General features: G+C 49.4%; 1 protein-coding gene across 7 annotated transcripts in view; it reads right to left on the reverse strand.

Moving 5' to 3' along the window:
* Positions 1-14,233, reverse strand: part of ATP9B (ATPase phospholipid transporting 9B) — a 251,414-nt gene that overhangs the window by 48,680 nt on the left and 188,501 nt on the right. For all 7 annotated transcript variants that reach the window (XM_078060152.1, XM_036068816.2, XM_078060154.1 and 4 more), the window contains 2 exons: positions 3,686-3,798; positions 473-721 (listed from right to left, as the gene is read on the reverse strand). In XM_078060152.1, the coding sequence (XP_077916278.1) occupies positions 473-721; positions 3,686-3,798 (362 nt within the window). The remainder of the gene's footprint in view (positions 1-472; positions 722-3,685; positions 3,799-14,233) is intronic.

Raw genomic sequence — 14,233 nt, forward strand, 5'->3', positions numbered from 1 at the left:
ACTGTTTCTGTCTTCTGTAGATTTTTGAAATGATTTATATCCCAATTCTCTTTTGAAATAAATATGCTATAGCTAAATTCTGGCAAAACAAACAAACAAACCCGGAAATTTAACACGTAAGCCTGACAATTCATGTGGAAGTATGAAGATGGGATGATGAGGGAGGAACAGTCCAGGCTCCAGCAGCTTTGTTAAGATCTGACTTGGTCACAAATCAGTTTACAAAATCAGTAAAACTCTGGTTTTTCTCATGTGTTTTCCAGTAACTGACTCTTAAGACTTTCTGGAGTATGTGGACACACGAGGACCAAACGCACGGATCCAAAAGAGCTGTGTGGCCTTCAGGCCTGGAGCTAAGGCACCATTAGATGCGATAATAAAGCTCCCCTTGCATTCACGCCCCTGGAAGAACGAATTCTCATGCCTCTGGTGCAGGTTTGTATCTGAGATCCTCTAAGAGGCCCCGACTGACCTCGTCAGGGCTGGCGGCCTGGTAGGTGCGGTTCCCGTCACTGAAGTCCTGGTCCGCCTCCGCGTACTCGGCCTCTGCGGTCACGCCGGCTCGAGGCTCGTACACGGGGGTCACGTTGTGGCACAGCGCAATGGCCTTCACCGCTTCGTGGACTCGACTGCTAACACTTTTTCTCACTTTGGGAGCTGAGGATTGGGCCTTTCTTGGTGGCGTTGAACTGGTAGCGTTCCCGCTAGCTTGAGACTGCATCTGATAAAATACGGAACGTCACAAAGTTAGAGACACGTAGATGATACCGGAGGTACCGGCCTGTGGGATTTTTATGAGCCATCAGCGAGGGATGAGACAAGCAGCTCTCACGGGCTGGGTCTGTGCCGGCACGCTGGCGTCTCCTGGTCGGCACGGCGACCAGACTGTCTGTTGCAGTACTTAGAGTCGGAGAGTTTTCCTTTTCTACATTCACTTGATCCACGGCACTGGCTTGCTAAGTCCGTAACAAGTCATGTTTGTTCTCCTTGTAAAGATGGGGTGAGTTAAAGAGCAAACCACAGCCACATACTCCTAACTGCTTTCGTGTTTCGTTAAAAAGTGCTGGACCTGAAGTGGACTAACGCTAAAAGCAGGGAAAGAAGACTTACGAGTCTTCCTGTAATACAATACAGGAATCCAGCCTGTCACAGCCTCTGCATTAGAGCTAGTTTTGTGCATGACAGTAACCCCTGCATCTGACGAAAACTGATCCCCACCTCCTATTTCAGACTCTTGCGCTCTGGACGTGACTCCCCGCTCCCTGCGTTTGGCCCCCCCGCACCGGGCTGTGTTCGAGGGCACTCGCCTCCGCCGGTGGGGTGGGCGGCAGGCCGCTGCCCCTGCTCCCGGGGGAGGTGGAGCAGGACCACGGAGGCTCCTCGGTTACCTTCATGGCCACTCGTGACGGCCCTCCTGAGAAAGCCAGGCTCTCGCTTTTGGACGGGGCGTGCAGAGCCACCGAGCCGTGACTACTCTGCCAGTGAAGTCACAGTGCTGTCTAATGAAGGGCTCTCGGCGCCGCCTCTCGCCCGCGCTCGCCTCCCACCCGTGTGCCGCTCGCACGGCAAAGGGAGAGCGGCACGCAACACGGCTGACTCCCCTTAGGACTCTGTTTATCGATGGCTGTATAATTTAATTTCACACAAATGCCATTAAAGATTATGCCCTCCATCACCAAATGCTTCCGGAGGGGAAATATAATCAGATTATGAAAGATTCGTGTTACATTGCAGTGGACCTGGTAGACTATTATCATCTTAATAAAAGGACAGAATCTCAGGAATAAAATCAATTTTACAGAAGAGTACTATCTAATCAGCCAACCAACAGATAGCTTAGAAAAAAAGATTTTTAAAAGACCTCCTCCATGGAAATAAGTATTAAATATTTGCTATTTTTATACACTGACTCATCCTTTCTGTTTTTAATTTTTCTAGTAAAACAGCTTATTTGGAGCTATTAAAATCATATTCATGGATAATGTAAATTTATTTTTTTAAAAACAGATTTTACCCGGTACTGTTTTGACCTAGACCTAGATTACCAGGAGAAGGGAAGTCTTTTAATTAATTCTGTTAGATTTTTTTTTTTTAGATTTTCCTTCTGTTAATAAATGTTCTAGGTTACAAAATGCTCTGTATTGAACTGAATGACATCCAACTGAAGAAAGGGCTTGGTTTTAAGTGTATGTGTGCACGTATGTGTGCTTGTGTAAGTGATCATTACATACGATAAACACATATGCATTAGATACTTTTCATCTGACAGCGTCTTAAAAAGTAAAGTATACGCCATTCTGGTAAACATTACAGAGGAAAGAGAAGGTTTTCACAAACTGAATGTAAGGCAGATAGTACACCTGAATTTGGTCAGAGCAGAAACTGCTCAGGGCGTGTGGCTCAGCCCCGTCTGTGAAAGTCAAGTCAGAAGTATGACCGTCAATACACAGGGCCTACAGCCCCTGGGGGCACTGCTGCCACATGGCCCGTGGGAGCCTCGAGGCGGCAGTGGTCTGTGTACATGCGAGCCCCCTCTTCCCTGGGGGGCGGGCGACGTGCACGTTTGCACCTGATATATGCTGGCCTGTTACGATGGGGGTGACCGAACTCCACAACAGGCCAGCAGGGAGGCAGAAAAGCAGCCCAGGGAAGTGATGGCTGGCCCTGGGTTCAAACCACAGCCTTGTGTGTGCGGCCTCTTAGACGCCCTGGGCTTGCGAGGTTTGGTTACCCAGAATCAGTGAATTCAAATGAGCGCGACACAAACGCTACCTGGGAACAGGCTAGGGGACCCGCGCGGCCTAAAATGAACTCTGCAGAGTGGCCTGTGTCTGCCCGCCCCACACCCCGTCATCTATGGGAACACGTGGCCCTGTGGGCCCAATGTCAGGACCTGGTGAGTCAGGACCTTCCCAGGCCATGGACGCACTCGCAGAGCGCACGGCCTACAAAGTCTCTGGCAAACGCTGTGGCTACTAGGCTGTGTATTTCCTGTTCCTGCAACCTCAGAGGGCTCCTGAGGCTCCAGGGAAAGGCCAAGATTTAGGATATACGCCCCCCGCCCCCACCCAAGGAGTCCTTATCTAATCCAGACACAGACGACGTATGTGCAGATGAAATAAGACGTATTTGCAGATGAAATAACGTGACATTTGAGTTTCACTTCACAGTGATATGGTGAAGGAGGAGAAGGGCTATGGAGGGAACCGGGTCTGCTGTGCATGGATAGCTGCTGAGGCAGAATGACAGGGACACTAGGGCTCGTGATACCGTGTGTCTACTTCTGCTTATTGAAGAAACAAAAAAATATGAGAAAATCTTATTAATTATGAAGAAACCCAGAGGAACTGGTGAGAAACACCTGTGATGATGTAGTATTCTACTTCATAGTCTTAAAAATACTACCTATCCTGTGTAATTTTTTGGAGTATTTCACTAAGAAAATTATTTCATATGAGTAACTGGTTTAAGGTCATTATATCCTTTCTATTATTTTACAATATAGAAATGCTTATTTAAAATTGGTTCAAAAACTGCTTCTTGATTTATAAATTAGAACTGAGTGTTTTAGGACATTCAAAGATGTTTGCTGATTTCCAGATTAGCGGATACAGCGGGTTCAGGCTGGCTCGACGGAGCCAGGCACTTTTGCAAGCAGCTCCCGTGCGGATGCCAATGAGCTTACCTGTGAGTATGGATTCCTGAGGTGGCTCTGGATCTCGTCCATTGTGTCTGCTCCATAAGACACGGTCCCCAGGTGCAGCCGCTTAAACACCATCTCGTTCTGGGTGAGGGTTCCTGCAACAAAGACCAGGTCACAGAGGAAAGCTCAACAGGACCAGGACTCCCCATCCCGTACACGGACATCCATGGGCCGAGCCCTCATCCCTGGGCGCCCCTTGGCAGTGAGAATACTCTGCTCTGTAATTCCAGCAGCTAGGAATGTCCTTCCCCACTGAGGACAAGTGTCCCTCCCAGATCCCTCCGGAAGAGCGTGCAATAACGTGAAGGGCTCTAACTACCTGAAGAAAGTGTGGCCTCTGCCTTTCAGTTCAGATGCATTGTTTGGTACAAATAGAACTTCTGCCTGTTCTGAAAGAGACAGGCATGAAACTGGAAAACAGAGTCACTATCTTTGTAATTATACTCTAGAACACTGCCTGAGAAAGACATCAACTAGTCCCAAATTAGCGTGCCTACCAGTTTTAAAAAAAACCCAATTTTGAAAAATTAAGTATTTGTCATTGAACAGAAACAGATGCATTTAACCCTTAGCACCGCTTGCATTGTGTGGAGCAAAAGAAAGGTCAGTGAGCAGGGAGGCACGTTCTCTTTAGCTGGGCTTCTGCCCGGTGAGCTGCCTGGAGGTGCTCACGTCCCTCCAGATGGCCAGGGCTCACTCCTGGGAACGGCCAGTCCATGTAGGCCAGGCACTCACGTGTGCTTGAGCACGAGGAAGTGCTTCACTCCTGGTGTGTAAGGAAGGCAGTTAAGAGAGGAGCACGCACAGGTCAATTTTATGAGATGTCTTGGGTCTGCCAAATACAGTGAAGTAACATCATGAAAGGCAGTGAGAGGTTAACATTATTTCAAAAACGGTGAATTTTCATTAAAAGTGACACATAAATTCAGAATGTTACACATCTTCATGACTCTGAAAACCCTAAACATTGTGTATGTGTATCACTTAATATAAAAATGCACATACAATACGCACATATGATTTTTGCTTACTGGGTTTTCTAGAAGTAAAGCAACCTGAGGAAGCGTGAACACCTGTGAGCATGTACGTCAGGTGCGGTAATGAAAAGTGCGGCCATGTAGTCTCCCCCGGGCTTTTCTGCACGTACCTCACAGCTCACAGAAGGACTACCCACTGACTGATGCAATTATCAACGTGGATATGAACAATCCTAGCCCCAGTCAGTTAGAAGCTGGGCTTTCCACACGGCTGCAAGACACCCATAAAATATTAACTAACTTCTGTTTTCTTTGGCACACATGACGTGGAAGATATAATACAAAATGTTTTCACATCTATCCATGACTCCATACACACTGGTGTTCAAAACAAAATAGCTCAGAACTCCCACTAGGACAGGAAGGCTACTTTAACATAAAGGAAAACCCGTATTTCATTAACACTGTTTCAGAGACTGTTTTGATTAACCTTCTTACAAGAATGGATATAATACATACATTAGGGTCTCATAAACTTCAAAGAGCAGCTCTTCTCAGGGATGCTGATTAGTTTTAGAAATTTTGCTTTTTGCAAAATTCTATTTAGCCCTTTTAGTACCTCAATTAAACGGCACCTAAGTTTCCTGAAATCAAAATTATGTGAGAAGTACAGTTTAAAAGGGTTTTCTGGTTATGTCATCCTCATTAAGTAAAGCAGAATTAATTAAAATAGTAGTTTATATTAAAGAATGTAATTAAAAACAATTCAGCCTCCAAATGAAATAAGGAAGTTCTAGAAATTATTTACATCAAAGATTTGAGATGAAAATGATAGTTATCATCAAAAGATAATGAAATTGTACATTAATTCCTATTAGAATAAACACCAAGCTCACCTCTGTTACGTATGCCCAAATGAGCAGTTCCCTGAAAAATTATTTAATATATTATTTTAATAAAAAATGTTTTACTTATCAGATTGACATAATTAAAGAATTTCCTGTAGACACTTTTTCCTCTGACATACACTGAATGTGAGGCTTCTAATCTATGGTGAGCTGTGGTAATGAGGCAGTTTATAAATACGACTACAATAAATAATACTTCTTTCAACCTTTTTATTACTAACAATTTTATACGTATGGCAAAAATAAGAATACTACACCTGCACAGTTCCTACCAAGAATAAACTATTATTTCTTTAGGTTTGTAAACCAGTGAACGCAAGTGACCAAAGACCCTAAGTAAGGGGTCCTCTGCTCCGCTCACTAGCTCACACCGGCGGGATCCGCGGGGACGGCACTGGGGGTGCGCCCAGTTCACTCAGTGCGAAGACCCACCGCTTCACAGTGCTGTCGCTGTAATTGGATGGATCACTTCCGTATTTCTTTTTTGTGAAAACTGAAGGCTAACTGACACACACCACCTGTTTCAGGTGTACACGGCAGTGGTTCGCTATTTTTATACAAAATGCTCCCCATGGTAAGGGCAGTCGCCGTCTGTCACCGCACAGCGTTACTACAGTATCACCAACCACACTCCCCAGGCTGAACTTTTCATCCCCGTGACTCATTTTATAACCGCAGGTTTGCGGCTCTCCACCCCCCTCCCCAGCCCTCCCCTCTGGCAACCACCCATTTGTTCCCCATGTCTATGAGTCTGTTTCTCTTGTGTTTGGTTATTTAGATTCCACAACTTTGACTTTCTCGGACTCATTTCACTGAGCTCCATACCCTCTAGGTCCATCCTTTTTGTCAAAAATGGCAAGATTTCATTTTTATGGCTGAGTAACGTACGTGTCTACCACCTCTCCTGTATCCATTCATCTATGGATGGATGCTTGCGATGTTTCCAGATCTTGGCTATTGTAAATAATGCTGCTGCAAACACAGGGGTGGTGTGTGTCTTTGTGAATCAGTGTTCATTTTCTTTGGATAAACACCCAGAAGTGCAATTGCTGGATCACATGGTGATTCCTTTTAATGTCTTGAGGAACCCCCATGCTGTTTTCCAGAGTGGCTGCACCAGCTTGCGTTCCCACCAGCCGTACATGGCGGTTCCCCTTTCTCTGCATCCTCGCCAACACCTGTTGATTTTAGCCACCGTGACCTGTGTGAGGGAGATGTACCATCGTAGTTTTGATTCGTATTTCTCCCACGATTAGTGATGTTGAGCATCTTTTCATGTGTCTACAGGTATTCTTTGGAAAAATGTCTTTTCAGATCCTCTGCCTATTTTTAAACTGGGGCGTTTTAATTTTTTGATACTAAGTTGTCTAAGTTCTTCATATGTTTTTGGATATTAACCCCTTACAGGATGGATGATTTGAAAATATCTGCTCCCATTCAATAGGTTCCTTTTTCATTTTGTTGATGGGTTTCCTTGGCTCTGGAGAGGCTTTTTAGTTTGATGAAATCCCATTTGATGTAATCCCGTTTGTTTATTTTAGCTTTTGCTGCCCTTCCCTGGAGAGACAGATCCAAATAAATGTTGATAAGGCCAATGTCAAAGAGATCACTGCCTGTGTTTTCCTCTAGAACTTCTATGGTTTCTGGTCTTCAGTTCTGTGTTCATCTTGTGTGGTGCAGGACAAAGGTCCAGTTTCGTTCTTCTGCACGCTGCTGTCCAGTTCTTCCAGCACTACGTACTGAGGAGACTGTCTACTCTTGCCCCCTTTGTCCTACGTTAGTTGCCCATTTACGGGTGGGGTTTTTTCTGGGCTCTTGATTCTGTTCCCCTGGTCTGTGTGTGTGTTGTGCTGGGGCCACACTGTTAGGATTCTCTGGCTTTGCGGACGTTCTAGGGCCTAAGGTGTCACCATTCCCAGATCTCATAGCGCCCAGCTCCACCCACTCTTCCTCTAGGATGGTTGTTCTACCCTGTGGACGCACAGCCTTGGCCTCCCCTTCCGCCACCTGGCCCGCACGCCCCCTGACCAGCAGCACCCGCCCCTGCAGGAGCGCCACCTGAGTGCTTGACTGCGGGCACTGCCGCCCCCCTGCCGCCCACCCCCCCACTGTGAAACACCGGCGGAGGCTGGCAGGGGGGGTCCACAGGCCTGCAGGCGGAGTGCCCCACATGCCGCCCTCCGTCATCCTCCCTGTCCTTTCTGCCAACCCTCAGACCTCCTCACGCCAGCCGCAGGGGTGCGGCGCGGGGCCTCTCCCGCTGCTACGTGTACTCTGGGGCCCTCACCGCTCATCCCGACTTGCGAGCCTCGGGAATGGCTTCTGACCTTCTGACTGGTGCCACCTTCATTCTCCTCCCTCCCTCAAACAGCACCAGCAACGTCCACCATCTACATGAAATGTCAGCTCCTTAGGATGGAAAGATCTCTTCACCATCCTTGCCGAACGTGCCCCTCACACGTCAGCTTGCACAACTTCTGCGCCCGCGTGGCTTCAAACACAGTCAACTCTCACATTCCCACCGCTTTCTAATAAACTTGGAATTCACTCATGCATTGGGCAAAAAACTCCTTTAAAGGCATCACTATGTGTTGGGTCTTTCGAGGCCGATGGGCCTGGGTGCGAGCCCTACTGGTCACCGTGCACTGAGGAACCTCACGCCTCAGTGTGTCTGCAAATAAGGACATGACCATGGAGCTTGCACAGATGCGGCCAAGAGTAAATAAGATCGTGTACCAAGCGCCTGAGACACAAAGAGGAACAAGAGTCCCTTTCCTCAGGAACCTCGTGACGCAGAGGAAGAACAAGAGCACGAAACGAGTCTGCTCCCGAGCGGCACTGAGCGCACTGGGAACCACGTGCAGAGTCTGCGGCTGCTGGGGGAGGACAGTGGGGAGGGCTGCAGCACGGACACGTGTCCCGTGTGCTGTGGGCGCCGTGTGCTGTGCTTCAGGGGCCTGACTTCGTCCCGGGGACTCCCGCGGGGGTGACAGTGACTGGTCAGCGCACAGTGATGACAGTGGGGGCCACAGTCCAGGAAGGTCTAGGGGAGGGAGGGGTGATGTGGCAGCTGGACACAGAGAGGAGGACACCGATCCGGAAGCTCAGGTGGCCGACCCTCCCGGGAATGGGGGAGAAGAAAGTAGGCAGAGTGAGGCTGAGTCCGCTCAGGAAGCCGCAGATCTAAGGGGCCGGGGCTCCGCGGCTGGCTGGCTGGCTGGCTGGCTGGCGGGAGGCCTGGCAGAGCGGGACGCTGTCTTCTGGCGAAGGTGCCCCCGTCCCGAGTTCTCCAGACTGTGCCACGGGGCCCACCTTACTGCTCATTCAGAGCACGGGGCTCAGCCAGAAACCACAGACACTTGGCGCGCCTCAAAGGTGCTAGAAGGACCCTCACCTCCACCTGCTGTGGAGGGCAGCGCGAGCACCTGTCCCCGCTTTCTATGTAAGTAAGCACGTTCAGAGAAGTGAAATGAACTGCTCGTGGTCAGGCTGTCAGTGACTTAGAGAGACAAGAACTCAGATCCTCTGATTACGAGTTCTGTATGTCTTCCACGTGCCCACCTGCCTCAGTCCGATGCTTGGTCAGTGACCCATCACCAGATTTATGTGCTGTGCTCACATTCGCTGAGGAAGATGAAAGCTTCATTCGAAGACCAGATTCGGTTTAAGGTTATAATGCAGATTAGGAAAAAGAGCAGGTCAAATTATACTTTAGGAGAAAGGATCAGGCATTTCTAGATAAAGATTAATCTTTTCTAGAAAGATCTTTGGGGCCGTATTTGATGCATTTCAACAGGTTTTTAAACTGTCAAGAACAATCACAACATTTAATCCATTCGCATTAAAATAAACGTGACCACCACGGTATTCACTGTACTGTGGCCCCCCTCCTGGGAAGTCACACAGCTCCGATGGTGGGGATGAACAGAACGGCCAGACACCTGCCTGAGGAAGCCGCAGGTGTCTGGGACACACACCGCTGCACACACACCCTCGCAAGCAGCCGCTTCTGCCACACGTCTCCGTGGCCTGAGGCAAGGGCGGCCTTCTGAGCTCCAGCAGGCCGGTCTTCCCGGGACGCACGGTCTCTGTCGCGCGGGGTGGGTGATGGCAGGACTGCAGACCTTCCAGCGAGAGCGCTCCAGGGACTGACGCTGAGCTCTACAAAGCGGCATGTGTACGACAGCCCGTGGAGCTACTCCCCAAACATCCTCTCCCTTGATCCCGGCAGGAGCACGGACCGCAGCCAGGGCTGGGCCTCTGGCACCCTGCGCTTCACTGGGACCTGCCAGGCCCCTGAAATGCTAGACGATTACAGAATCAGAGCTCTCCAGTTTAAAAAATAGCAGCTACCAGGAACATCAATGAAATGATAGGAAAAAGTAAGAAAAATACGCTTTTCATAAGAAACACTCTAGTTTAGAGAAAAAACTGCTACCTCACAAGGAAATGTGTTATTCCTCCTCCTGGGCAGCACGCCTACCACAGGCCTTTCTCGTGTCCGCCAGCCTCCGAGTAAAGGCTGCTGGCTCCTCTCTGACTTCTCCTGCAGCAACTCGGATTCCCAGACAGCGGCACCGGGGGCTGCCCGCACCTCCGCCCGGCACCCCCACTGGCCGTCCCGACGCTGAGTGGCACGCTATCAGACCAGCGCCCGGCACTGCGCGGCGTGTCGGCTCCACGTCACCGTCACGTGTGGATCTGCGTGGCCAGCACGGCCATCAAGATGCAGAGGCGTCCCATCTGCACCGACATGGTCCTCGCCTGCGTCCGTGGCCACATCCACACCCTCGCCCACCCCTAACCTGGCACGACCCATCAGTTCTTCACCCGCGCTGATTCTGTTCATGACAGCGGCCGTGCAGGCTGCCTGCCCAGCAGACATCAAAGTCTGGCCCTTGGCCTTCTCGGACTCTGCGCTGGCCAGGGAGCTGGGTCATCTGTGGACGGCCACGAGAGGTTGGAAGTCTAGGGTCCCCACTTGGTCTTCGGAGACAGAGGGTGGGGCCTTTGCTGAGCACAAACGGACAGGGAACACTGCACAAGTTGCCACTGCACCACACGCTTACTGGGCTGACTGGACACACTTACATGTGGCCATGTGATGGCCACCGCCGTGCTGACTCCTCCGTCCGTTACATCATCACGGGGCCACACGTGCTGTGGTTTCTCCAATGGCTGGAATGGAAGCGTGAGCGTTCCCGTCTTGCCAGGCTGCTCCTTCAGTCAGAGAGGGCAGCTCTTCTTGGCCTGTCTGTGCCCACTGGCATTCTGCATCGCTGGCTTCTCTAGGCCCCAGTCTGGGCACGAGGCGGAACACCAGGGAACTGACCGCTGGTCCTCCTGACAGGGTGAGCCTGCCTTCCTCCCTCCCTGCTCACAGTCTTCTTGTGTGCGCTGCACGCAGCACGTCAGGTGCGTGGCGTGCTCAGTAGGACGGACAGGGAGAAGAACATCCACTCCATCGTTCTGGAATTGGAGGCCCTCGTTTATTTTAAAAGTTGTAAATACTCGTTGTACCCTTTCACACCCTGGGGTCACCTAGTTTAGGTATATAACCTCTCCCAACTTTTCCACTGGTAGAGACCAGTATGCATTTATGAACTATTTTTTCACATGAGTACACACAGGGGTATTTTATGTTATTTTTAGGGGGTATACCATAAATCCAGTATGATATACCATGTTCTGTTGGATCATCCTCCCAAACACGGATACTCCAGTGGTTTAAAATTTTTTTGCTATCACCAAAAAATGCAGCTACAAAACCATTATTTATGTGGGGTAGATTCTTCAAGATGAGATTTCGGAGAGTACAATTTGAATTTACGTAGAGGGCCACGCCCGGGACCCACAGGTTCTACTGACCCGGATGCCTTCTGCCCACATGGGGTGCTCAGCAAGGCCGTCGACTGGCATCAGCTCATGATCACAGAACTGTTCAGAGGCACTCGCCCTAAATTATGTTCTTAAGATCTGACAGTTACACATTTACTTACCTAGCGATAAATTTACATTTATACTGGTCTCCTTATGTAAAAACCTATTAAATTCTACTATCCATATACACCTTGCAAATGCTCACGTTCTTAAGAAGTCTTGAGATTACATACTGTTGTAATATAACATTTTGGTTTTAAATGGACAGTTTTTCTTTGAAGATGGCATGTATTTTACATCAAGGCAGCAGAGCGGGTAGGACCTCCAAGGTGCCCATGAGGTTAGGTCTCCTGCTTCACGGCCTCGGACCAACAGGACGGGGACGCTGCGTTCAGGCTGGGCAGTGGCTGTGTGTCTACCTGTGCGCACCCCAGCAGACCCTGAGCACTGCTGCCCGCTCACCACCTGGGAGATTTTAAATCCTGACACCCAAGTCACAGCCCCTTATCCCTGGACCAGAGTGCCCGGGGAGAGAGCCGGTCTCTACACAAGACAAGGTCCGGCGTGTGGGAAAGGGAAGGGTCAGCTTCAGGGAATTAACAGGAATGTAAACCCCACACTCCTGTGCCTCGGTGTTAAGACACCACGCTTCCAGCAATCGGCCCCCTTCACTTTGATTCTTTCCCTTCACCACCGAATATGCTGTCAACTGGATCAGGGCCAAGACACCGAACAGACAAAGCTCAGTGACGGCTGCTTGACCTCGCTCCCGTCCAAACGCATTTCCGTGATCACCTCAACCGTACCGTGTGTATGAGAACTACGTTTATTTCACGCTTGGTATCAGCGTATCCTTTTCCCACTCTCCACTCATCATGGAAAAAGGAATTGAAATACATGATTGCCGCTGTGACCAAGGCGGCGCCACGATACTGCTGTCCAATAAGCACGTCCCCATGACCCAGCACGAGCGAGCCGTCCCAAGTCACAGCCAGCCTGTCTGGGAGAGGGTGTGGGCACGCCCAACTCACAAACCCAGCCAGCACGTGAATGGGGGCGGGGCGAACACACGCTTACCGTGAGTTCACAGTCTGCACGACGTAAGGAATACAGAAAGTGCATCGAAGTAAAAAGTATGACAAAGAAACCCAGACCCCTGGGCTGCATCAGTACTGCACGCAGCGGACAACCGGCCACTGGAAGAAACCTGCTACGACACTTCACCGAAGGCACGGGAAGGAACAAGGACGTGCGCACAGGGCACAGGTGGCAGTGCATCTCCGGTGCCTTCTCCAGGACCCGGGCTCACACTGGCCTCCCCAGCACCAAAGGTCTCCAAAGCAGGAGACCTGCTCCTCACGCAGGGGAGACGCTGACACACGGAGCACGGCACGCGGGGCCTCTGGCGTCTGTAAGCTCGTGCACCCGACGCTGGGGACGCCTCTGCTCTTCATGCACGTGCTGACTCTGTCAGGTCATCAACCTCTGCTTCCCAACTGCAAAATTAGGAAGTAATTCTAAGGTTCATGGACTTAAATACAGTATTAAGTATAATTACTGAATGATAATTTAGTTTTATCAAGGCAAAATATTCCTAAGCACCTGATTTAGCTACATCTTGTCCTTCATTAAGCTAACTGTAATATCACATATTTTAATGTCCCAAATGTTGGCGAGGATGCAGAGAAAGGGGAACCCTCCTACACTGTTGGTGGGAATGCAAGCTGGTGCAGCCACTCTGGAAAACAGAATGGAGGTTCCTCAAAAAGTTGAAAATAGAGCTACCATACGACCCAGCAATTGCACTACTGGGTATTTACCCCAAAGATACAAATGTAGGGACCCGAAGGGGTACATGCACCCTGATGTTTATAGCAGCAATGTCCACAATAGCCAAACTATGGAAAGAGCCCAGATGTCCATCGATAGATGAATGGAGAAAGAAGACGTGGTCCATATATACAATGGAATACTACTCAGCCATCAGAAAGGATGAATACCCACCATTTGCATCAATGTGGTTGGAACTAGAGGGCATTATGCTGAGCGAAATAAATCCATCAGAGAAAGACAGTTATCATATGATCTCACTGATACGAGGAATTTAAGAAACAAGGCAGAGAATCATAGGGGAAGGGAGGGAAAAATCAAACAAGATGAAACCAGAGAGGGAGACAAACCACAAGACAAACCTCTTACCTCTAGGAAACAAGCTGAGGGTTGCTGGAGGGGAGCGGGGTGGGGGGATGGGCAGTAAGGAGGGCACGTGATGTAACGAGCACTGGGTGTGATGTAAGACTGATGGATCACTGACCTGTCCCTCTGAAACTAGTATGTTATATGCTAATTGACTTTAATTATAAATAAATATGTAAATAGGAAGGGGAGGTTTGGCAGAAATATGTAGGATGCTGCCACCAGAGGACAGAAACGTAAACAATTACATTACTGTTTTTCAACCAGATGAAGAAGTTTTCTAGCCAGAGCCCAAGGCTGGAAAGCACTGCACAAAAAAGCAGAAGACGCTGTGTTACATAATCCCCTCCCGTCCTGAAAACTGGCTCTGTTGGAAACACCGTTGCTTTTTTTAATTTCCTGACTTTGCAAACTATCGTTCCTTGTGGTACTTAACAGGGATTGAGGAATATGCGAGTATTTTTAAAGCAAATGACGATGTGTTTAGAGAAAAGCCACGCGTGTCCCTGAACCGAGTTTTGGAGCCACGCACGGAGCTCTTAACGGCTGGCGGTCCACGGCACGAGGCG

This window comes from Halichoerus grypus, chromosome 13 (genome assembly GCF_964656455.1).
Source record: "Halichoerus grypus chromosome 13, mHalGry1.hap1.1, whole genome shotgun sequence".
Lineage (NCBI taxonomy): Eukaryota > Metazoa > Chordata > Mammalia > Carnivora > Phocidae > Halichoerus > Halichoerus grypus.